This window comes from Schistocerca nitens, chromosome 5, assembly GCF_023898315.1.
Source record: "Schistocerca nitens isolate TAMUIC-IGC-003100 chromosome 5, iqSchNite1.1, whole genome shotgun sequence".
Lineage (NCBI taxonomy): Eukaryota > Metazoa > Arthropoda > Insecta > Orthoptera > Acrididae > Schistocerca > Schistocerca nitens.
Window position 1 is genome coordinate 597,370,681 of NC_064618.1, and position 24,873 is coordinate 597,395,553.

At 41.9% G+C, this 24,873-nt stretch overlaps 1 protein-coding gene across 1 annotated transcript in view; it reads right to left on the reverse strand.

Moving 5' to 3' along the window:
• LOC126259988 (nephrin-like) overlaps positions 1 to 16,394 on the reverse strand; it is a 666,808-nt gene extending 650,414 nt beyond the window's left edge. The window contains exon 1 of the mRNA XM_049957120.1: positions 15,740 to 16,394. Coding sequence (XP_049813077.1) covers positions 15,740 to 15,869 — 130 coding nt within the window. The 5' untranslated portion in view covers positions 15,870 to 16,394. The remainder of the gene's footprint in view (positions 1 to 15,739) is intronic.
• Positions 16,395 to 24,873: the final 8,479 nt, after the last annotated feature.

Here is a 24,873-nt window from a genome sequence, read left to right on the forward strand (position 1 = left end):
CAACGAGCATCTTCTCTCCCTGTTCCACTCTCAAACAGAACGAGGGAAAAATGACTGCCTATCTGGCTCTGTACGAGCCCTAATCTCTCTTTTCTTATATTTGTGGTCTTTCGGTGAAATAAAAGTTGGCGGCAGTAGAACTGTACTGCAGTCAGCCTCAAATGCTGGTTCTCTAAATTTCATCAGCAGCGATTCACGAAAAGAACGCCTCCTTTCCTCCAGAGACTCCCACCCGAGTTCCTGAAGCATTGCCGTAACACTCGCGTGATGATCAAACCTACCAGTAACGAATCTAGTCGCCCGCCTCTGAATTGCTTCTATGTCCTCCCTCAATCCGACCTGATAGAGATCCAAACGCTCGAGCAGTACTCAAGAATAGATCGTATTAGTGTTTTATAAGCGGTCTCCTTTACAGATGAACCACATCTTCCCAAAATTCTACCAATGAACCGAAGACGACTATCCGCCTTCCCCACAACTGCCATTACATTCTTGTCCCACTTCATATCGCTCTGCAATGTTACGTCCAAATATTTAATAGACGTGACTGTGTCAAGCGCTACACTACTAATGGAGTATTCAAACATTACGGGATTCTTTATCCTATCCATCTACATTAATTTACATTTATCTATATTTAGAGTTAGCTGCCATTCTTTACACCAATCACAAATCCTGTCCAAGTCATCTTGTATCCTCCTACTCAACGACGACACGTTCCTGTACACCAGCATCATCAGCAAACAGCCGCACATTGCTATCCACCCTATCCAAAAGACCATTTATCTAGATAGAAAACAACAGCGGACCTACCACACTTCCCTGGGGCACTCCAAATGATACCCTCACCTCCGATGAACACTCAAGGGGTATGTTGTTGAGGTGACGTCAACTTATATTTCGCGGAAAGACCAGAAAGATACGGTAAGAGAGATTAGGGCTCGTACAGAAGCATACAGGCAGTCATTTTTCCCTCGTTCTGTTTGGGAGTGGAACAGGGAGGAAAGATGCTAGTTGTGGTACGAGGTACCCTCCGCCACGCACCGTATGGTGGATTGCTGAGTATGTATGTAGATGTAGATGTAGAAGATATAGTAGTGTGTGCCTGTGATTGATTTGTGTGTGTGTGTGTGTGTGTGTGTGAGAGAGAGAGAGAGAGAGAGAGAGAGAGAGATAAAGGATTACTGTCCTTTACTTAGACAACGGTGGCACATTCTTAGCAAACGAATTTCCCTTACTCGTACAATGCGTATGAACATGGATGCTGTTCGTCTAGATTGACAGCAGAACATCTTTGAGCGGCCTCAAGTAAAAGTCACGTGCATTATACATCAGGAGGCCGCATGCCCTCCTTTCTCTCTCCACGTGTCTGGCCGTAACTGGTCCGGAATGTATAAGCGGAAACGAGTGATTTTTCCACCGGGACCACAAGAGATATTGCTCAATTTCGGAGCGTCTGGAGATTGCCCGAGGCCTTGGCAGGAGAGGGCGCTGCTCCCCTGCCCCGCTCAAGGTCGCCTGCCGACGCTGCTTGGGCGCGGATGCAAATCGCTCTCAGCAAACAGGCTCTGTACTGAATGTTGTCTCGTAACACCGCTCGTACCTTAGTTAAATTCCTATGTTTGTTTGCTATTTACATGTATGTGCTGTCATAACCGTCGTGGCTTCTAGACAGCCTAGTAGTCGTAACATAAAAATAAATTCAATTACAATCACCCAGCAGTGGAAAGGCATTCGGACTGGATGAGATACTTTTTCGACTGTATAGTGATTATGCAGAAAAACTTACTCCACTTCTATCAGCATATTATCGTAGGTCGCTGGTGCAGCGAAGGCAAGAAGCGAACGTCGGTCGCGTCTTCAAGAAAGATCGTCGGGAGAATACTCATAGTTGCACGCCTATAAAGCTATCGTCAGTTTATTGTAGAAGTGCGGAACCCGCTTTATAGTGAGCGTTATAACGTTTTCGACAACGAAACTCTTATTTACAAAAACAGACGTTGTATCGGAACACAGTTCATTCTGACAAAGCGCCATCTTAGAAGAAACTCTATTCCTTTATTATAGTATTGCATTCCACACTGGGTGTTTCAGGAGGAATCATCAATATCCAGTGATATGACAGGCACCCTCATTCGAAGTAAAAAACTTCGTATGGACATACGCTCTATTCCGAATGGTGGCACGCATGTGTTTGTCTTACCCACCCAACCAGTTTCACGTTTTAGTCCAGCCCAATCTACCCCGTTGCTCTCAGCCGCTTAGCTCGGAATACCTTTCTGCCATATGAGTAGGAGTGCGCCAAAAATAGTACCCTGTTGGATTCACTTCGTGGTTTCTACCCAGTCACTAAAACTTCCTACCTCCTCAACGTCATTTGAATTATTCGGTACAACTTTTTGCATTATCTTTGTTAAGGATGATTCAAACCAGTCGTGCGTAAAGTCAAGCATCAAATGCACTAAATGTGTTCTGTCTAAGAAACCGTAGTACATAAGAAGTTTTTTGCCTCAAACGAGCGGTCTTGTCATATCCCTGAAGACTTACCATTCCCCTACGACATCCTGTCGTTATTGGACAGAATATGAGGTTATCGAGTATCGTACCAGCAGGTAAAGCTCAACAAGATCAAATATTCTAGACTGTTAAGCCGCGTCATTTTCCTATTCAGTTTTCTCTACACAGTCGACGTTTCGAGCCTTGTGCTGGGATCTTCTTCAGGAGTTTCTCCTATTACCGGTTAGCTAAACACTGATTATTCACCTATATAAATCTTATTCATCCGTGAAAGCACTGCCTTACAAAACTCATGTTCGATCTGTTCATGATTATTGGTCATCCATATATAGTCTTTACCACTTTGGATTAAGGGAAGAGATAAGATCCAACGAAGAGCAGTGTGTTTTGTAGTTGGATGATTCAGTAGGTGCGAGAGCGTAACAATGCTCAACAAATTCCAGTGGTGGGCGCTTCGAGAGAAGATTCGGGTATCATATTACTTCCTCTCATATATGTCTCGAGAAATTACGACGTCGAGAAAATTACGGAAATTAGAGCTCATGCAACTTTTATCGTTCTTCCCGTGTATCCTTCACGAATGTTAAGAGGATAGGGATATAAAGAGAGAGGTATCGGAGGTACTTTGTGCTATGCATCGCAAGCTTTCAGAGTATAGATATTGATACAGATGTGGAAATATGTCACGAATCATGTAAGGATGAGTAATTAAAACTTGGAAATAATTTTTCTTAATCCTCCTAAAATATTACTATTAAAAGTAATAACAAAAGAAAGAAGAACAGAAGAATCAAGAGAGGAATGGAAGTTGATTACGGTCACTGCCCATCTGACATCCACGTGGGATTTATTACAAAACATAAAGTCACAGAAAAATCAGTACGACTAAGAAAATGTATAACGAAACCCTGAAAGAAAAGGAATACGATTTTCATAAGATGCTGAAGGAGATGAATACTGATGCCAAAAACTTCACAGAAACAGTTAAACATATTGCATCTGAAGTAGTAAAGTACGCACAGGTTGTGGAATAGTAAATGTGAAGAGGCACTTAGACAAAAAAGAAAGCTTGGAACAGCTGTTATAGCAGAAAAACTAACAGTATATTAAAAATGTGTCTGTTTGAGAAGAAGCGTGCAGATAATTATTAGGGCACAAAAGAAGTTCTTTGTAAAGGAGCAGTTTAAAAGTATAGAGGACACTTTATAAAACATAAGAGATTTTTACAAAACATACAATTGCTATGCTTCAAGAAAGAAAGTGCAAACATGCACTTAACAATGAAGGAAACTAAGTTATTGGCGGCTTATTTCGAAAAGCTATTGAACTGAGAAACATCGGCCACACAACTGAAATTCCACGATAATATTCCAAATGAAAATTCAAAACCACCAAGCATCGATATGATTAAAACTTACATAAACAATTAAAACACAACGAAGTCCCAATGAAGATGGGCTCATAGGAAAAATTCTAAAAGCTGGTGGAGGTCTAGGTGTCACAGTAATAAAAGAAATGCTATATAATATCTGGGACACTGAGTTTCAGAATGTGACAGGTCTCACTCATTCACACACTTCAGAAGAAAGGGCACAAAAGATATACCAGTGATTACAGAGGAACTTCATTACTATCATTAGAATACAAAATCTTTTCTGGGCACATTATCTCTTCAATTAGATAAACAAATTGGAATTAAGAATAACAGATCCTGTCCAGAACAAATTCTAAGCCCTAAACAAATAATTAAGTATATTAAACTATCAAATAACAAGGTAGCGTTAATATTCGTTGAGTTTGAAAAGACATATGATTCAACAGGCAGAGAATTTCTTCGCAAAATCCAGATGGAATTTGCAGTACGTACGAAAACTCTGGAACTAACTAAATAAACGCCTAAGAAGACAGTATCTAAACATAAATTTCTCGGAACAACTTCTAGTCCCTTCCAAATTGTATTAGGAGTCAGATTAGGAGGTGATTTTGTCACCTTTATTATTTAGGAGGGAAAACAAAAAGCAATAACTACATAAGGCTGTGTAAATCGGAAGAAGCAGTAATTTGTTTGACCTTTGCAGGCGATCTCTTAACAATAGAAGGAACATCAGAGACTGCAAAGAAAAAGATCAGAACTCTGAAGGAAAGAGCTGAGAATCCGGGTCTATAGATATCATTTGAAACGACAGAATACGTGATCTATGAAAGTATCTCATTAAGAATTTTAAAAATCAAGTACAGCAACATTAACAAGATAGAAAATTTTAATGTTGTTGTTGTGGTCTTCAGTCCTGAGACTGGTTTGATGCAGCTCTCCATGCTACTCTATCCTGTGCAAGCTTCTTCATCTCCCAGTACCTACTGCAACCTACATCCTTCTGAATCTGCTTGGTGTATTCATCTCTTGGTCTCCCTCTACGATTTTTACCCTCTACGCTGCCCTCCAATGCTAAATTAGTGATCCCTTGATGCCCCAGAACATGTCCTACCAACGGGTCCCTTCTTCTTCTCAGGTTGTGCCACAAAGTCCTCTTCTCCCCAGTTCTATTCAATACCTCATTAGTTATGTGATCTACCCATCTAATCTTCAGCATTCTTCTGTAGCACCACATTTCGAAAGCTTCAATTCTCTTCTTGTCCAAACTATTTATCGTCCATGTTTCACTTCCATACATGGCTACACTCCACACAAATACTTTCAGAAACGACTTCCTGACATTTAAATCTATACTCGATGTTAACAAATTTCTCTTCTTCAGAAACGCTTTCCTTGCCATTGCCAGTCTACATTTTATATCCTCTCTACTTCGACCATCATCAGTTATTTAGCTCCCCAAATAGCAAAACTCCTTTACTACTTTAAGTGTCTCATTTCCCAATCTAATTCCCTCAGCATCACCCGACTTAATTCGACTACATTCCATTATCCTCGTTTTGCTTTTGTTGATGTTCATTTTATATCCTCCTTTCAAGACGCTATCCATTCCGTTCAACTGCTCTTCCAAGTCCTTTGCTGTCTCTGACAGAATTACAATGTCATCGGCCAACCTCAAGGTTTTTTTATCTTCTCCTTGGATTTTAATACCTAATCCAAATTTTTCTTTTGTTTCCTTCACTGCTTGTTCAATATACCGATTGAATAACATCCGGGAGAGGCTGCAACCCCGTCTCACTCCCTTCCCAACCACTGCTTCCCTTTCATGCATCTCGACTCTTATAACTGCCATTTGGTTTCTGTACAAATTGTAAATAGCATTTCGCTCCCTGTATTTTACCCCAGCCACCTTCAGAAGCTGGGTGAAAATATAGACGAAAAAATCAAGTAAAGTACGAAACAATTGAAATCAGGAACGAAAGAATGAAAAGAGTAGGCCTATATATGAAAACGAGAAATCTGAAAAAATATTTTTCTGAAGGTGTTAAATTATGGTTGTTGTAATTTAAATCTACTAAAAAAGACCCACATGGGTTTTAAAGGAAACCACTTAAAAACTCATCAAAAACCAATAAAACCCAACTAAATTAAATTACTAAAATTTGATTAACATCAAAAGTATACATAGTTAGCCTTACAAAAATGAAAAGGAGTCATTATATTTATCGACGGAAAATATTTATTGTCACAAGAATTAATCTTGTGTTTTCCCGTTTCTTGCAATGTAAGAAATACAGCAAAATAACTTTAACACTTCCAGAAAAAGAAAAAATTAACGTGAAGTTGAATCGTAATGACTGTAAAGTACAATTTATTACGTTTTGAAGGCATGCAGAAAGGAATAGATTTGGACTAATATACATCTGGACTAATTTCTAGGGTCTTTTCTCTCCTGAATTATTTCTTTATTTTGGCCAAACAGGCCAGTGGGGGGAGGAGATTCTATCAATGTTTGCAAGGCAAGAAAAGATGCACTAAGAACGTAGTTGTAACAAAGGGTTAGTATTCTGAATAAATGAATCATAGGGATTTAAACTGAACCACTCAACCGTCACTACGAAAATAAAAAATTCAAAAAGCTCATAAAAACCCAATATCGCGCGCTGGTTGTTTTCTTTTAAGTACCCAGGTTCCTCTCAACCCTTTATAATGCAGTTTTGAAACCAGACGTCCGTTAAGAAATGGAAGTACTACTTTTATCCGGACTGAAAAGGGCGTTAGAATATTTGGAAATGATAGAGAGAACACTCCTGTGAAAAATAGTAGGACCACTCAAGAAAAACAGACGGCAATTTGGTTTTGAGACAAAATATTCAATTATGCTCATTCCACCATAAAATAATAGAACAGTATAATTATAACAGAATACTAGCCTAAAATAATAGAAGCGATCAGGTAAAGACATGCTACAATCATCTATGGATGTCTAGAGGGAGAGATGGAAGACAGATTAACAAAGGAGATCGACACGTTCTTCCAAAACAAGAAAACAGACAATGAAAGTGTGTAGGGAGGCAAGACAAAGAATGACTTAGAAGAAATGCGGATCGAACAGAAGACCTCACTCAGGAAAGACAAACCGAGACTAGGATTGAAGACATTCAAAGGCTTTCAGGTAACTAAAACAGAAAAACCTGTTCTCTGATGGTCATATGACAGGAAAAGGGCACATTCTGAGAACATGAAAGAGTTTTGGAGAAAGATGAATGATAAGAGAAATAAACATTTATACTGACATGGTCCGTAGTTGGCATGCAACGAATTTGAGGAAGTAGTATATGTAGGCGAAGTATGATATTGCAAAGTGCCGGTGACTGATGTGCTCGCTCTGCACAGCTTCTTCTCTTGGTGCTTCCAAGTTTAGAGTTTATCAATGAGTTTGCATCGTGCCTATGAAAAAGTCCAATAACAGAAGTAAATCAATAAATTTTTTCGACAGTAATATTCATATATTCCCAAAAAATTTTAATTTATGGGGCGCCTAATAGAATGGTTGTATTTGTTCAGGAAATGTACGATAGTATTGCAGTAATTAAAGAGATGAAATAGGAGTTGGTAGTCACTAGTGCGTAGATTATGTATGATCTAGTATTATATCTTACGTGACGTCTAGTTTTGTGCCTTAGTCTTTGGCCATAGGCGTATTTTTCTGTCACATTTCCTGTTGTGTGGAGCATCATCGCGTTCGATCATCAAATTTTCAGACATGTACTGCAACATGGACGAATGTATTCAGTGTTTTACTTGTACAAATAGGCTAAACAGTGTAACCAAATCCCAGAATGCAGATGTCACCAGAGAAGTAAACACAAGCCTGGAAAGACTGCAGTTCTAACGTTTTAATTTGGACCACAGCTTCAGTCCTTTGTGATCTGTCCTTGTAAGTCGATCTGAATACTGAGCCACATCGCTCTGAAATCGACAGCGTATAAATGTGAAATGAATAACTAAAGCTGAGCGGACGAACAAAAAGAAAGGGGAACGTTAAAAATTAACTTATTTTTGTCGTGATATGTAATATCAAAAGGAAATGTTTAGAAAAAAAGAAAAGAAATGAGTAACATAGTCTGTTGTAAAGGAAAGCCATGTAGTCCTCTCTTTCTTTTAAATGAAACACTTTGAATGTAAAGCGTCTTGCAGTTTTGATTTTTCGTTTGTCGAGGTGGTCGACGCAGAACGAGGCATTTGGTTAGTCACTGTGGGCAGCTGTAGGCGAAAGAGCTGCTGAATGTTGGATGAGGTTTAAGTGCCTTTCGCCCCTTCTAGCTGATTGCCAATGTGCGTTCGATGTCCAATAAATTATGGTCCCAGTATCGCGAGTTGCAAGCCTTTGCCAATTACAGAATTCCAGCGGTCGTCGTATTTTATTCGGAATCCAGTTCCAGTTCGCAGTCTCCAAACTCGTTTCATCACGACGTTCGAAAACCATTCGTTCATCTTCCAATCCGATGCTCACGTACCTGTACGTTTATTTTTGTAAGAGAGGGTACAAATATTGCTTTCACAGTGAAGTGTTTGGTATTCCCACACTCTGCAAAGATGATATTCGTCGTGTTAGTTTAAAAATTTTACCATGAATTGGGCTGGAAATTTACTGAAAATACAAGAAACTTTCATAGCGATAAGGATATAGGAAAACAATGGATTGTTAAATCACGAGTAACACTTGGTATTTAAAGAACTTATAATACGTATTATAGGGAGTAAATTGGATTACGTAAACATGTATTCAGTATTCGTATAGCACTCTTAAGTAGGAGAATTCAGTCCTTGAGAAGGAAATTTACAAATTAGGGAGATTGATTATGTCTTCTGTTTCAATCTGGCCTTTATTAATGACATGTAAAAATTACGTCTTACTAAGGAGTCATACGATGGCGACGTATTCAGAGTTCCTGCAAATTGATTATTAGCTTGAACTGAAAACGGTTACTTTGGCTGCAAGAGTAGACAAAATTTCAATATGGCGAACAAAGTGCGTATTGTAACTGTCGGGTGAAACACTTCTCATTTAAATTCTAACAAACATATTGATGGAACATTGAAAGAAAAAGATTTGTTAAGATTCTATTTTCAGTAACGTAGTTGCCAAATTATCTCTCATTACTGTTGATTTAAAAACTCGACAAGTTTTTCAGTACATACATTACTCAATAACACTGCAAACCGATTTAAAAACGTGTCTCGCCCTGGAAGCCGTTACACATTGCCCTTGTGTCGACCTATACAGTATCCGTGTTGATCCACAACGTACGAAATGGTAACCACTGCGCCGCGTCAGTCCCATTCGGACAGAATTAGTTCAAAAAGGACATGTACTAAGTTACTATCTGTGTCTAAAGTCATCTTGAGCAGTCTCCACTCCCCCACCACCCACCCTCCTCTCACCGCGCATTGACACACACGCAAACACACACACACACTCTGTATGAGTCAACACATTAATCTCTAATAAAGTGTAAAATTTGTTCTTACTAGAACACGAAGTGTGTAAGAATGATATATTAAACATAACATAATAAAATTAAACTCTAATTTCACAAACCTGCGCGACCAGAAAGTGGTAAGCACTGAAATTTGTAATATAAAATCTGACAATTTATCATTAGGGTATAATGAAACGTGGGTAGCAGGTAATATTTTCCTGACAACGATCCCCATGGGGTCCAGTGTAATATCAGCTGTTATATAACAACGACATAATGAAGACGAAGCCGAAACAATAAAAAAGCAACGAACGAAGCACAGCAGTTGTCCGACATAGGACTGCTTCATATTCGAGAGGAGGGTGATTCATATTCCCGCCAGGCCATCCAGCTGTAGGTATTTCGTGATTTCCCTAAGTCATATACGGGGATTGTTCCTTTGACACGGCCAATTTTTTTCAGAGGTAGCAAAGGAACTGATGACGAAGTGCCATAGTATTCATGCGTGCTCCAACACATGTTTATTTTTTGAGGAAAAATTTAAACTTTTAATAGAAATAAAAGGAACAGCTATGTGAATATCAAGATCTCAGATGGTAAGCACTTAGTGAACAAAGAAAGTGGAAGGAATAGTTGGAAGGTCAATATAAAGGCGAAAAACTTCAAGACACGATTACGGAAACAGAAGAGGAGGCAGATGAAGACGAGACAGAAGATATACTACTGCCAGAGCAGTCTGATAGAACACTGAAAGATATAAGCTGAAATATGGCTCCATGAGTAGATGATATTCCATCAGAATTATAGAGGTCCTTCAGAGAGCGAATCATGACAACACTTCTCCACCTGGTATGTAAGATGTAGGAGACACGTAAAATGCCCTAAACATTGAGAAGAATGTAATAAACACAATTTCAAAGAACTCAGGTGCCAACAGGTGCGAATGTTACCGACCTAGCAGTTTCATAAATCAAGGTTCGAAACACCAACAAGAATTACTTACAGAAGAGTAGGAAGACTGGTAGAAGCCGATCTCGGGTAAGATCGGTTTGATTTCCAGAGATATGTAAAAACATGTGAAAAAAATGACCATACGACTTCTCTTAGAATAGAAATATTTTAACATCTAACGTGAGTTTAAGTGTTAGCAAGTATTTTACTAAAGTATTTATCTGAAGCTTAGCCTTGTATGAAAAGAAACTTGGACAAAGGACAGTATAAAGACTAGTATAGAAACTTTTAGAATTTGGTACTATAGTTCAGTGCTGAATATTAGATGGGTGGATCGGATAAGTGATGAAGGGGAACGACACCGTACTGGGGAAAAAATATGGCACAATGCGACTTAAAGAAGGGAACCACTGAGTGGACACATCCTGAGGCACCAAGGAACAGGCATTTCAGTTGTAGATGGTAGTGAGTGTGCGTGTGTGAGGGGAGGGGGGGAGTAGGGAGGGAGGGACGGACGTAGAAATTGTAGAGGGAGACCAGGGACTAACTACAGTGAACAGGTTTAAGTGAATGTAGGTTGCAGTAGCTATGAAGAGATAGACCAGCCCAGAATGGAGCACCAAACCAGTATTCGGAGAGAAGGAAACAACAACAAGGTATAAAAGATAGATTTTCTGCGGTGGTAAATAGACAAACGTCATGAAAACACGGAACCTGTCTTTCCATCTACAATATTTGATCATAAAACATTTATAGTCAAGTATTTGAACAAATTACTACAAATAAGCAAAAGATATTTAAATCTAAAGGCAGAAATGAAACTTTATCTAAACTTTTAACGACAGTTCAAAATTTCACACTTATCCAGTTTACCATAAAGTTATTACTTTCATGAAGGGGCTGTCTATAGGGATGGATACGAATTGGTTCTCTAAGTATCCACTTCACTGTCTAGGGTTCAGTCACTGAAGTGAAAAAATGAGCTTTTCACTTTGCCTTTATTCTTGATTTATCCTGTGATCATTATAATGATGTTAAAATAGTTGTATGCACTACTAACATAGAAACGAGTACCAAGGCGTGCAACCAGCTGAAAATGTTCCTTGTAGAGCTGCTACAGAAGTAAGGCCTACAACAGAGAGTCCTAATGCAGCTAGGTACATTGCCGTGAAAGTGACAACGATAGAGATGGTAAAATCGAAATTTACATGGTATTCCACATTAAGTCAGCTGGTAAATGCACTACAATAACTGCAGCAAGTATCTGCTTTTCGGTTCCTTGATTTTAGTTTACGTTTCGCTGCATTAGTGCTAAGCAGACGATGAAACGCAAAAAAAAAGAAAAAAAACCTGTATTTAAAGCAAGTGTGATAATAAAACCTGGCGACGGGCAAAGCTTCCCGTCGCTTAACCTACTCGTTAGCTTTTTTTGCGACTGGAAACGCTCGACTGTGTCATCAGCAAGCCCTTCAGAGGTAATTAGATTTTCGTTAATGCCACACAATATAATGAACTCTTTGTCTAATTAACAATAATAGCTTCAATTTTGCGTAAACTAATTACTATGGATAATCCATGTTCAGAACCGATATTGGGTTTTGAGCACGCTTGTTAAACGTTAATTCAGTTTCTAAACACGTGAATTTTTCAAAGCACTGAGGGTGCGTGTTTCCAAACAAAGTCGGTCAGCGGCATCCTTTGAAAATATGATCACGTCATCGCACTAGCAAAGCACGCAGTGTAATATAAGTCTTTAGGGTGTACAACGGAATACGTCGTCAAGAATTTTTTTAGATCTGTAGTGCTGCAACGCGTTTATATAAATGCGACTCATTTGTACATGAGTAGGTAACAACGATACTGTGAGGTCTACTTACGTGTGTCGCTGACGTACAAATAAACCATCATCATGATAAATTATGAATTAACAAGCACGCTATATAAGTGCTATGTTAATGAACAGAAAAATGTAAAACAATTTTTAATATTGTGAACAATCCTACTTTCACTGAAGGAAAACTAAAGGAGAAGAAAAAGTAGATGGTGACGTTGTTCAAAACAGTACCTGCGTTGTAGCTTATTCAGGTAGAACATTATTTCATTACCGTTACTCATGATATTTATCTCAGAGGATTCCTCAGTGATGCCACTGATCGCAAGTTCTTTCATTTAATTTATTGGATTATAAATTACACCAACACTGTAGGCTAGAAAAACATTTCGTCTTAATCGGAATTCACTACTGACAACTAAACTATTGTACGTATATATTCCTTAGGAGCCGGAGATTCCCTCGTAACATTTGGAGTTAAGTGAATGTTCCCCGTTCCGAAAGGTTACCGGACTGCCGGATCAAAGTTCGAACCTTTCCTCCTTTTTGGTCAGTTTTCATATCAGATTGGCGTCAAATGCCCGTATTTCACTGTCAGAGTTCTCTGACCAGCCTTTTACCGCGTTATTGTACAGTAAATGTACCCCCAATACACCGTCAACATCTTTTATTAAAGATATTTTCGTCAGTTCTCTTTTACAGCGTAATACAGGCCTAAAGCATTATCCACAGGTTTCGGGAAAGGAAGGTGAGAAGCTGTGTGTCAGAATGGAACCTTGGGAGCGCCAATAAGGCATTCTGATATGGGAGCTCAATGAACTTAATTGCACTGGCCTGATTCGTGGAGAAATGAACTTCATGTTCAGTGAACAATAGTTTCAGATGCATTCTCTTCCAAAGCAAGAGAATCAGCTATTACTTTCACATGACTTTCCACCCCTCCCCCTGCCCCTACCACGCCCACTCTTTTTCAAACAGGAATTTCCATTACGGAGGAATCAACTCCGCTCTAACGGATTCATTTCCACCTGATACCATAAGAAGAAGCATTTTTCGTCAAATATAACATTTACAAAATTAGAAAAAATGTAACGAAAGAAAGAATCTAAAGGATCTACTTAAATAAATTTATCTAGATGAGTAGCAAAATTATTTCTAACATGCCTTATATATAATAACTATCACTGAGCAGCTGCTAGCTAATACGTTTCTGTTTTGTGTTGCAGGGGCCTCGCGGTGACAGGAGGGGGAAGTAGAAGGGGAAAGGGAGGGCGAGGATGGTGGGAGAGAGGGAATGGAGGCTAGGGGAAGGGATATAATGCTCACTCGAAAGTGAAATCTTCCGGGTAACTGAGCATTCTGTTCGTGCTATCGTTTAATAAACTGGAGATTGTGGTTTACCTGCTTGTTATCATTCACAGATAAAAGTTGGAGATTACGAGTTCTATTCAGTTGAAACTTAATTACGTGGTTAGAACATAACAATGATGATTATGCCTTGACTTTTCATGCAGTTTCACCTGAAACATCGTCTTGTAAGTCACTACTGCGGATGAGGCTTGATTTTTGTAATTAAAGGTATTTAATTTAAAGTTGCGGGGATAACACCGAATCCTGAAAGCGGTAGGAAGGAACATCAAGACCAGTGAATCCAGAATTAGTCGTTCTCATGGGACCTGGAACGGTTTTCGGTAGTTGAAAGGGGACCTGACCACCCGAGGGGCAAGCACTTGTCGCAGACCCAGACTCCCACAAAGGTGCAGACACAGTGGTACGAAGGCAAATATTTAGGTAGGTTATACGGCCCAGATGGCGCCGCCCGCTAGCGGCCAGGCAGCGTACTCACTCACTCACTCACACACACACACACACACACACACACACACGCATGCTGCAAATCCTCAGATGTCGCAGGCGCCGCTGTTAGATTGAACTCCAGTCCCTAATTAACGGTGTCCAGCCTGTGACAAATTTCGACCCGAAAGGAAAATGAGCTTTTTGGATCAAACAGAATGAGAGGGTCCTCTTTTAATTAGGACATCTCTCAAAGAGCCTGGAACCCCTTTTCATCTCTCCTCTCCTTTCTCGCAGCATCCTGTCACGGACATCGGTTGTGTTTACGTATCATTAGTGCATCGGTCATTTAGTACCTAATGGCAGACAATACTGCATTTATTCACTTAATGGCTACGCACCAACGGGTAAATATTTTTCAAGGAAAACAAGACTACGATATTTTTGCCAGTTTTGGTGTCTGTGGTATCTGGAAAAACATCGCCAACCTGTGACATTTATTGTACCTCTCTCACTCACTCTCTCTCTCTCTCTCTCTCTCTCTCTCTCTCTCTCTCTCTCTCGCTCCCTCTACCCACATCTCTCGCTCTCTTCCTCTTTCTCTCTCTCTCTAGATCGAAAGCTAATATAGATCGAAAATGTTGTCAGTACACTGTCATGGGACGTTTTGCTGAAATGTTATAATGTTTTATTTTTCCATAGATAGATAGCACTGGTCACTGCCGTAGCTCAATGGAATGGTATAAAAAGTAATAACTCTTCAGTTGCATACTAAAAAATTAAAAATTAATGTCGGAAAAAGGTGCTCATCGACGCCAAACCTAACTAAATGACGAGCATTCGATGACGAGCGAGTACGTGACATGTGTTCAATATTTTCAGTCCGAGGATCGTTTTGGTCAAAGGATAACACTGCAGAAGCGAATACTGTCTGCCAGCGTCATTTATAATTAATTGCTGGTTACGCGTACCAGCAGATGACCTTTACAGAGTAATTCAGATTTCATTACACGGCCATGTTTCAGTATTTACTGGTTCGCAAAATCTAACGAAACCAGGACGCCAGTATGAAAGCAATCATTATTGCTGTCATCGTTATGGAGTCGCATTGAGGCAGCTGAAATGTAATAAAGTGGTGAACAGTTTTACGGTAGCGGGCAGTATGCGTTATTACATGATGGATCGTCCAATGAATTTCATACTTCAATTTCATTGAACAAAATACTGGTATCCGACCAAAAATGAGGCATATTAGATAAATAGCATCTGGGGAGAACAAGTTCCGCTTTCGTGTGAGTGATATAAGTAATACTACATTCGCATCCCAATTGACACTTCAATGCTATATACGATTTGGCTAAAGTCGTTGCCAAACGTGTCTGAATATGACAATATAATAAGGTCACGTGTCAAAGGTTTCAGAGATAATATACAGCACGGACATGCACTCAGGAATCTGAGTCCCTATTAGTTTACTTGTTGCAGAAGCTGTTGGATAAATAACATCGAGACGTAGCACAATAAACAACAATAAAGGTCTGTCATAACTGCTCGTATTACGTGTTGAAAGCTGTTCCAATCACTGGCAGTTACGAATTTTTGTGTGTTGCAGTCTGGAAAGGTGTACAACCACAAAGTACACGATGAAACATGATGTCTCTGAAGGAAATATTGTTTATATTAGTGGCAAAGTGCAACCTTCGGTTGCCATAACAAGCAATGGCCACGGAAATAGAGTTCGCGAAGATGAAATCTGCAGCAACCTCGTGGTCGCTATGAATCACTCACCGGTCTCCTCCTCCGTAACCCTCGACGCAGCAGCACTGCAGCAAAACAGCAAACCGATGCTGAAGACCCACCGCCATCTCATTCTTGCGTGACGGTCGGTAGCTAATAACCTCATTGCGTATTTTTTCATCACCAGCAAAATCAGTCCAAATTTACGGCACTCATAGACAGCATATCATTTGTTTTTATTTTGAAATAACACAGCTATTTTAATAATTGTACGATAGGAAAGATTTACCCGAACATTATACGGATGAAAGTGTGTCATTTCATGCATTGCACACTAGGTTAAAGTCCATCAGTTGTTGGTGTCAAACGAAACGTGCGAAGTGATATTATTGTCTGTATTCAGATACTGTTATCTATGTAAGTGATCGTAGGATTGAGATGGAAATGTAGGGAACGTTTTTCTTTGGGAATGATGCACATCACGTTGTCAAACACCATGTGTATTTGAGAGGAAAGTGTTCCTAATTTTCGTGACAGCTTGTCATTATCGGTCAGAGCACTGCTGCCGGTTCCACAGTTTCCGCCCTGGGGCTCACACATATTGTACCAGTGTCTGGGTGTGTTGCGGGACTGCAGTTGCTCCCTCTCTGTCTATTGCACAGCGGCGTCGCACCAACGAATCCACTCGACGCGCGCACCTCTCGGCGCGGAGGCGATGCGGTTACTGGCGGGGCTCGCCGGATTCGGTAGCTCGGACGCGCCGCCACTGCACGAGTGCTGACGAGTGCTGCCGATCTGGCCCGAACGAGTGCCGCCCCGAGGCGGCTTTCGGGGCTACCGAGAGGTCCCGAAGAAACTGGCGTGGTGTGTTCGCCTCTTTCCTTCTCTGCACTCTGTCCGTGATCCTTGGAGACGACGCATTCTCGCTGCCGCCAGGACAGGTATGCATTCGGGGATCTTGTCTGGTGACACGTAGCTCGCAGAGGAGTGACCAGCAGATGAGATAACGCCTCAGGGAACAACTCTACACATTTTTCTCTACCAGAAAGAAAGAAGACGCGTAATTCTACCACAACTATCATAGAATGGTAATACAGCGTTTGCAGGAGCTTTCCTTACCTCATACCACCATTTTAGCAAATACAGAAAGGCATTCGTGGCTCTCGGCAGCGTACCAGTGAGAAAAGAACGCAAGGTGTGGTACAGTAGTTAAATACCGAGCGGGCTGGTTCAGAGGTTAGCGTACATGATGTACTTTCGGGAGGATGACGGTTCAAATAGATTATCTTTCTAGATGTAGGTTTCCTATGATTTCTCCATCTCACTCCAGGCCAATGTCTGGATGGTTTCTTAGATGAGGACAAAGCCGATTTCCTTCCCCATCACTTCGTAATCCCAGGTTGCTCACCGTATCTAACGCCCACGCTGTCGATGGAACGCTGAATTACCATCTCTCTTTCATCTTTCTGTAGCTCAATTAGTCAGATAATAAAACTCTACCCTTGTATGATATGATTTTGTCAAAATGACTACTTGCCCTGTCCTGTCAACTCGTACTAACAATCATAATTAAGAAATTATCCTTGGGCCCTAGCTTAGTCACTGTCATTAAGGCTAGGCTACGAAAAGAAGGTAAGGGACTTTCGCAAATTACAAATCTAGGTAAAGAGGTCTCTTTTTTTGCGGTCACAGTGTTCTGACTCGTTTAATGTAGATCGCCACGAAACCCTTTTCCTTTCAGGGTAGCACATGTGCCAAACGTTCTCAATTATTCACCTGGGTGTATTCCACTCTCTGTTTTCCCCTACAGTTTTAAACCTTTACAGCTCCATCTACTACCATAGAAGTTATTCTGCGACGGCCAAACACTTTCCGCAAAATTCTATTCCCTCTTCTTGTTAGTGTTTTGAAAATTTTCGTCACCCCTTCGATATTGCGGAGAACCTCTTCATTCCTTGCCTTTTCAGCCCACCTAATATTGAACAACATTAAAAACCACTGCATCGGAACCCTTCAGTAGTCTTCTTCCTCACATCCATACAATACTGGGGTCCCAGGATATAATCTCAGAAATTTCGTCCTGAAATTAAGTCTATGTTTGATACTAAGAGACTTCTTTTGCCGAGGAGTACCCTCTTTGTCTACGCTAGTCTGCTTTGCTTCGTCCGTCATGTAATATTTTTCTTTCAAGGCAGCAGAGTTCTTTCATTTCGCTTAGTTTATTTCTCTTCTCGGACGGGCCAACTAAGGACGACGTGCCAGTTTCAATTCCTTATTCGTTTTTCGCTTCTTTTCTTCGTCTGTTAAACGTGATTTTTCTTCCTGTCTTCACACTACTTCGTACTAGTTTTTCACTCTTTGCGTTGTATTTTACGGTATCGGCCGCACTTTCAAATACGCGCGCAGCCAATTACGTCGCCGCGTTTCCTACAGCCGCCACAGCGGCACGAGGGAGCTGCCACGAACAATTACGCCGCTGCCAATGAGATGCAACTATTCCTCTCCCGGAGCTCCAGCGGCGGGTGTACTTAAGTTCCAACATTCATGCACTGTCCCCCCTCTTGTGTGCTTGCCAGATGAATAACATTTACAGACTTTCATAGTCTCCAGGGCTCGGCATTTTCTGAGTAGACAGTGTACTGAAGAGCGACAGATTTATAAATGTGTCATACCTGTACATACACGTATCAAAAAAAATTTTGCATCACCCCGGATCCCAGAACTCCTGAAGATAGACGTTGACTGTGGATATTGTATGACAGAGACAGACCCTTTAACTGTTCAGAGATTTCACTAAACCCGCCCAAGGATGTAAACAACAACGCATGTGCAGCGCCTGTTAAACAGAGGGGGTTCGATAGCTGATAAGTTCCAGGCATTCCACCTGAAAGGAGGTGCACGACTCGTATTGTCTGCAAGTCAGCCATGCCTAGACGGTCAATACCACTGTTCCATCAATTCCGCATTGTTACTTTGTGGCAGGAAGGGCTCTCAACAAGGGAAGTGGACAGGCGTCTCGGAGTGTACCATAGCGATGCTGTTCGGACATGGAGGAGATACAGAGAGACAGAAACTGTCAATGACATGCCTCATTCAGGCCGTCCAAAGGCTACTACTGCAGTGGATTGCCGCTACCAGTGGTTTATGGCTAGGAGGAACCCTGATAGCAACGCCACCATGTTCAATAATGCTTTTCGTGCATCCACAGGACGTCATGTTACGACTCAAACTGTGCGAAAAAGGCTACATGACGTGCAATTTCACTGCCGACGACCATGGTGAGATCCATCTTTGCAACCACGATACCATGCAGGGAGTTAAAGATCGGGCCTACAACATGCCGACAGGGCCGCTGAGGATTGGCATCACGTTCGCTTAACCGATGATTGTACCAAATGCCTTCAACCAGACAATCGTCAGAGACGTGTTTCGAGGCAACTCGGTCAGGCTGAACGCCTTAGACATACTGTCCAGCGAGTGCAGCAAGGTGGAGGTTCTCTGCTAATTGGGGTGGCATTATGTGGGGCCGACGTATGCCGCTGGTAGTGGAAGGCGTTGTAACGGCTGTACGATACGTGAATGCCATCCTCCGACCGATAGTGCAACCATATCGGCAGCATATTGGCGAGGCATTCGTCTTCACAGACGACAATTCGCGGCTCCATCGTGCACATCTTGTGAATGACTTCCTTCAGGATAACGACATCGCACGGCTAGAGTGGCCAGCATGTAGTCCAGATATGAACCCTGTCGAACAAGCCTGGAATAGACTGAAAAGGGCTGTTTATGGACGACGTGACCCACCAACCATTCTAAGGACTCTACGCCGAATCGCCGTTGAAGAGTGGGACAATCTGGACCAACATTGTCTTGATAAACATGTGGATAGTGTGCCACGACGAATACAGGCATGCATCAATGCAAGAGGACGTGCTACTGGGTATTAGAGGTACCAGTGTGTACACCAATGTTGACGATCACCGCTGAATGTCCCGCTGTATGGTGGTACAACGTAGTTCAAATGGCTCTGAGCACTATGGGAATTAACATCTCATGTCATCAGTCCCCTAGACTTAGAACTACTTAACCTAACTAACCTAAGGACAGTACACACATCCATGCCTGAGGCAGGATTCGAACTTGCGACCGCAGCAGCAGCGCGGTTCCGGTCTGAAGCGCCTAGAACCGCTCGGCCACAAAGGCCAGCATGTCGTTATCCTGAAGGAAATCTTTCACAAGATGTGCACGATGGGGCCGCGAATTGTCGTCCATGAGGACGAATGCCTCACCAATATGCTGACGATAAGTTTGCACTATCGGTCGGAGGATGGCATTCAAGTATCGTACAGCGGTTACGACGCCTTCCATGACCACCAGCGGCGTACGTCGGCCCCACATAACGCCACCCCAAAACAGCAAGAACCTCCAACTTGCTGCACTCGCTGGACAGTGTGTCTAAGGCGTTCAGCCTGACCGGGTTGCGGTCCGTTTGGCATGTTGTTGGGCCTATCTGCACCGTGCTGCATGGTATCGTGGTTCTACATCTACATCTACATTTATACTCCGCAAGCCACCCAACGGTGTGTGGCGGAGGGCACCTTACGTGCCAGTGTCATTACCTCCCTTTTCTGTTCCAGTCGCGTATGGTTCGCGGGAAGAACGACTGTCGGAAAGCCTCCGTGCACGCTCGAATCTCTCTAATTTTACATTCGTGATCTCCTCGGGGGTATAAGTAGGGGGAAGCAATATATTCGACACCTCATCCAGAAACACATCCTCTCGAAACCTGGCGAGCAAGCTACACCGCGATGCAGAACGCCTCTCTTGCAGAGTCTGCCAATTGAGTTTATTAAACATCTCCGTAACGCTATCACGGTTACCAAATAACCCTGTGACGAAACGCGCCGCTCTTCTTTGGATCTTCTCTATCTCCTCCGTCAACCCGATCTCGTACGGATCCCATACTGATGAGCAATACTCAAGTATAGGTCGAACGAGTGTTTTGTAAGCCACCTCCTTTGTTGGGGGCTACATTTTCTAAGCACTCTCCCAATGAATCTCAACCTGGTACCCGCCTTACCAACAATTAATTTTATATGATCATTCCACTTCAAATCGTTCCGCACGCATACTCCCAGATATTTTACAGACGTAACTGCTACCAGTGTTTGTTCCGCTATCATATAATCATACAATAAAGGATCCTTCTTTCTATGTATTCGCAATACATTACATCTGTTTATGTTAAGGGTCAGTTGCCACTCCCTGCACCAAGTGCCTATCTGCTGCAGATCTTCCTGCATTGCGCTACAATTTTCTAATGCGGCAACTTCTACAGCATCATCCGCGAAAAGCCGCATGGAACTTCCGACACTAGAAGATGGACCACACCTGTGGCTCCACGAAAAGCATTACTGAACATGGTGGCGTTGCTGTCAGGGTTCCTCCGAGCCATAATCCATATGTAGCGGTCATCCACTGCAGTAGTAGCCCTTGGGCGGACTGAGTGTGGCGTGTCATCGACAGTTCCTGTCTCTCTGTATTTCCACCATGTCAGAACAACATCGCTTTGGTTCAATTCGAGACGCTTGGACACTTCCCTTATTGCGAGCCTTTCCCTGGTACAAAGTAACAGCGCGGACGCTATCGAACCGCAGTATTGAGCGTGTAGGTGTGGTTGAACTACAGACAACAAGAGATATGTACCTCCTTCTTGGTGGAATGCCTGAAACTGATCGGCTGTCGGACCCCATACTACAATAGGCGCTGCTAATGCATGGTTGTTTACATCTATTGGTGGGTTTAGTGAAATATCTGAACAGTCAAAGGGACTGTCCGTAATACAATGTCCAAGCCAACGTCTATCTGTAGGAGTTCTGGGAACCAGGCTGATGGAAAACTTTTTTTTGGTGTTTGTATATTTACGTTTGCACTGTCCCCCCCCCCCCCCCCCCCCCAATCTTCATGTGAAGATCGTCGCTACCCTCATTTCTGTTGCTTCTCATTTTTTCACGTTCTTTCGGTTTACTGTCAATCCATAGCATGCGCTCATTGTACTGTTCATTTCATACAACATCCCTATAAGGCTCCCTTACTTTCAATGAGAACAGAACATTATTTGCGAATCTTATCACTAATATCATTTCATTCTGAATTGTAATCCCATTTATGAGCCGTTCTTTTATTTCTGGCATTGATGTTATGTACGGACTAAGAAGAATTAAATATTAAGTCTTCTTTTTTAACCTTTCTAATTCGAGCTCTTTATTTTTGATGTTCTTTGCTTTTTTTCCCTTGTGGTTTTTGTACGTACGCTGAGATGACACAGGCCATAGGATAGTACTATGCACATACACAGATGGCGTTAGTAATACGTACACAAGGTATAAAAAGGCACTGCATTGGCGGAGCTGTAATTTGTACTTAGGTAAATCATGTGAAAGGTGTCCGGTGTGAATTAACAGATTTTGAATCGTAATTGAAGCTAGACGAATGGGACGTTCCATTTCGGAAATGATTAGGGAATTCAATATTCTGAGATCCACAGTGTCAAAGTGTGTCGAGAATACCCAATTTCAGACATCGCCTCTCACCATGAACAACGCAGTGCCGACTGCCTTCACTTAACGAATGAGAGCAGCAGCGCTTGCTTAGAGTTTGAGTGAAATAACTTCTGAAATCAATGTGGGGCGTACGGCGAAGGTATCGTTTAGGACACTACGGCAAAATTTGACGTTAATGTGGTTTGGCAGCAGAGGAGTGTTGCGAGTGCCTTAGATAACAGCATATCACCTGCAGCGCCTCTCCTGGGCTCGTAACCATTTCGGCTGGACCGACTGGAAACCGTGGCCTGGGTCAGATAAGTGCCGATTTCAGTTGGTAAGAACTGACGATGTGGTTCAATTTTGGCTCACACCCCACGAACCCTTGGACCCAAGTTATCAACAAGGCACTGTACAAGCTGGTGGTGGCTCCACAATGGTATGGGCTCTACTTGGAGACCGCTTGCAGCCATTCACGGACTTCACGTTTCCGAACAATGATGGAACTTTTAAAAGTGACAATGCGCTATGTCACCGTCCACTTTCTGGACAATTCGAGCGAATAATATGGCCACTTAGATCACGTGACATGAATCCCATCAAATATTTAAGGGGCATAATCGAGAGGTCAGTTGGTGGACAAAATCAAACACCGGCAGCACTTTCGCAAATATGGACGGTTTTAGAGGCAGAATGCCAGCATGGCTCAAAATTTCTGCAAGGGACTTCCAACGACTTATGGTCTTCGTTTCACGTCAAGCCACTGCGGTACGCCGGGTAAAGGAGGTCCCACACGGTATTAGAAGGTGTCCCATGGCTTTTGTCACTTCATTGTCTTGTATATTCCCCGTCTCACTCTATTACCCGCCTCACTCTACAGCCTACCCGTAGTATTTCGTAGAATTTTGAACATGTTTTCCCATTTTATATTGGCAATCAACAAACTTGAGGAAGATTAACAAGATTTGTTGATGTATTGAATAGTCTAGTGAGCACAGCATTTGGACTGACGATGAAGCAAGTAAGTCGAAATCAGAAAGACGTAGAATAAGTGACGTTGGTTCTGAAGTAGTTGATATTGAAGTTGAGTGCCAAGACTAGGAGAAAGAATACTGATGTCTTGGAAGCAAAACAACAAGTAGGATATAAAGGGCACGTTATCAGGGGCAAAGAAGAATTTCCTCGCTCAAACAAGTCTTCGAATATCAAATGTAAATCTTAAAGCGAGGAAGAAATTTCTGAGGCTGTACTGGACTGTGGGAAAAGCAGAAAAGAGCGTAATCGATGCGTCTGAAATGTGGTGTTACATAAAGATGCCGAAAATTACTTGAACTGGTAATGTAAGAACTAGGGAGATGGTGCGGTGAGAACGGGAATCTGTGAAAAAATAAAACGAGAAAAAGGGGTCAAGAGTTCAGAACTGTGTTGATATATCATGGAATGACTGACTTAATACTAGAAGGAACCGTGAAGGGCACCTATGGGTGAAGACAGACTGAACTATACCCCACGAATGATCAGGGGTATCTGGTGTACGTATTACTCTGAGATAAACAGGTTAGCGAAGGACAGGAACTTCTGGCGGGCCGCATCTAACCAAGACTCACTAACTCCACAAAAAGTAGTATTTAATTTGGGGAGGGCTATCTGATCTCTCATTTTTAAGAATGTTAGTGGCGGTCAGTATTTGTTGTAGTTATCGTAAGACCCGTGATCTAGATATAGCATCTTTCACTACCAGGGGCATGATTTGTCTGTTGACGTGACAGAAGCAGAAAAGGGAGTAGATGTGGAAGACTTAGGGATCCAGTATTAGATCCACAGTTCTACAGAGCTTTGAAAGACTTGAGTTCAGATAAGGCAGAAGATACAGGTAACATTCCTCCGAAATTTCTAAAATCGTTAGGGGAAGTGGCAACCAAAATACTATTTAAGTTACTGGTGGAATATACCATCAGACTTTCGGAAAAATGTCTCCCACGCAATCCCGGAGATAGTACGGGCAGGTAAGTAAGAGAACTATAGAACAATCAGCTTAACAGTTCATACATCGAAGTTCGTGACAAGAATAGTGTACAGAAGTAGAGAGGCAGCTCTGGTGTTGCGGTTAATAGAGGAATCAAGACTTAAGAAAAATCAAAATACAAAAATGGCCTACGGTTGCAGGTACGAATCCTGCCTCGGGCATGGATGTGTGTGATGTCCTTAGGTTAGTTAGGTTCAAGTAGTTCTAAGTTCTAGGGGACTGATGACCTTAGATGTTAAGTCCCATAGTGCTCAGAGCCATCTTTTGAACAAAAATTGCTCTGAGCACTATGAGACTTAACATCTGAGGTCATCACTCCGCTAGAACTTAGAACTACTTAAACATAACTAACCTAAGGATATTACACACATCCATGGCCGAGGCAGGATTCGAACCTGCGACTGTAGCGGTCGCGCGGTTCCAGACTTATGCGCCTAGAATCGCTCTGCCACACCGGCCGGCAATCAAAATACATTCAAAGGATTTGTCGACCTGTAAAAAGCATCGGCAGTGTAAAATTATGGAAATTGTTCGATATTCTGAGAGAAATAGTGGTAGGATATAGGCAAAGAAGGCAACATACACAAGAACCAAACGGGAAGAGAGTAAGAGATGCA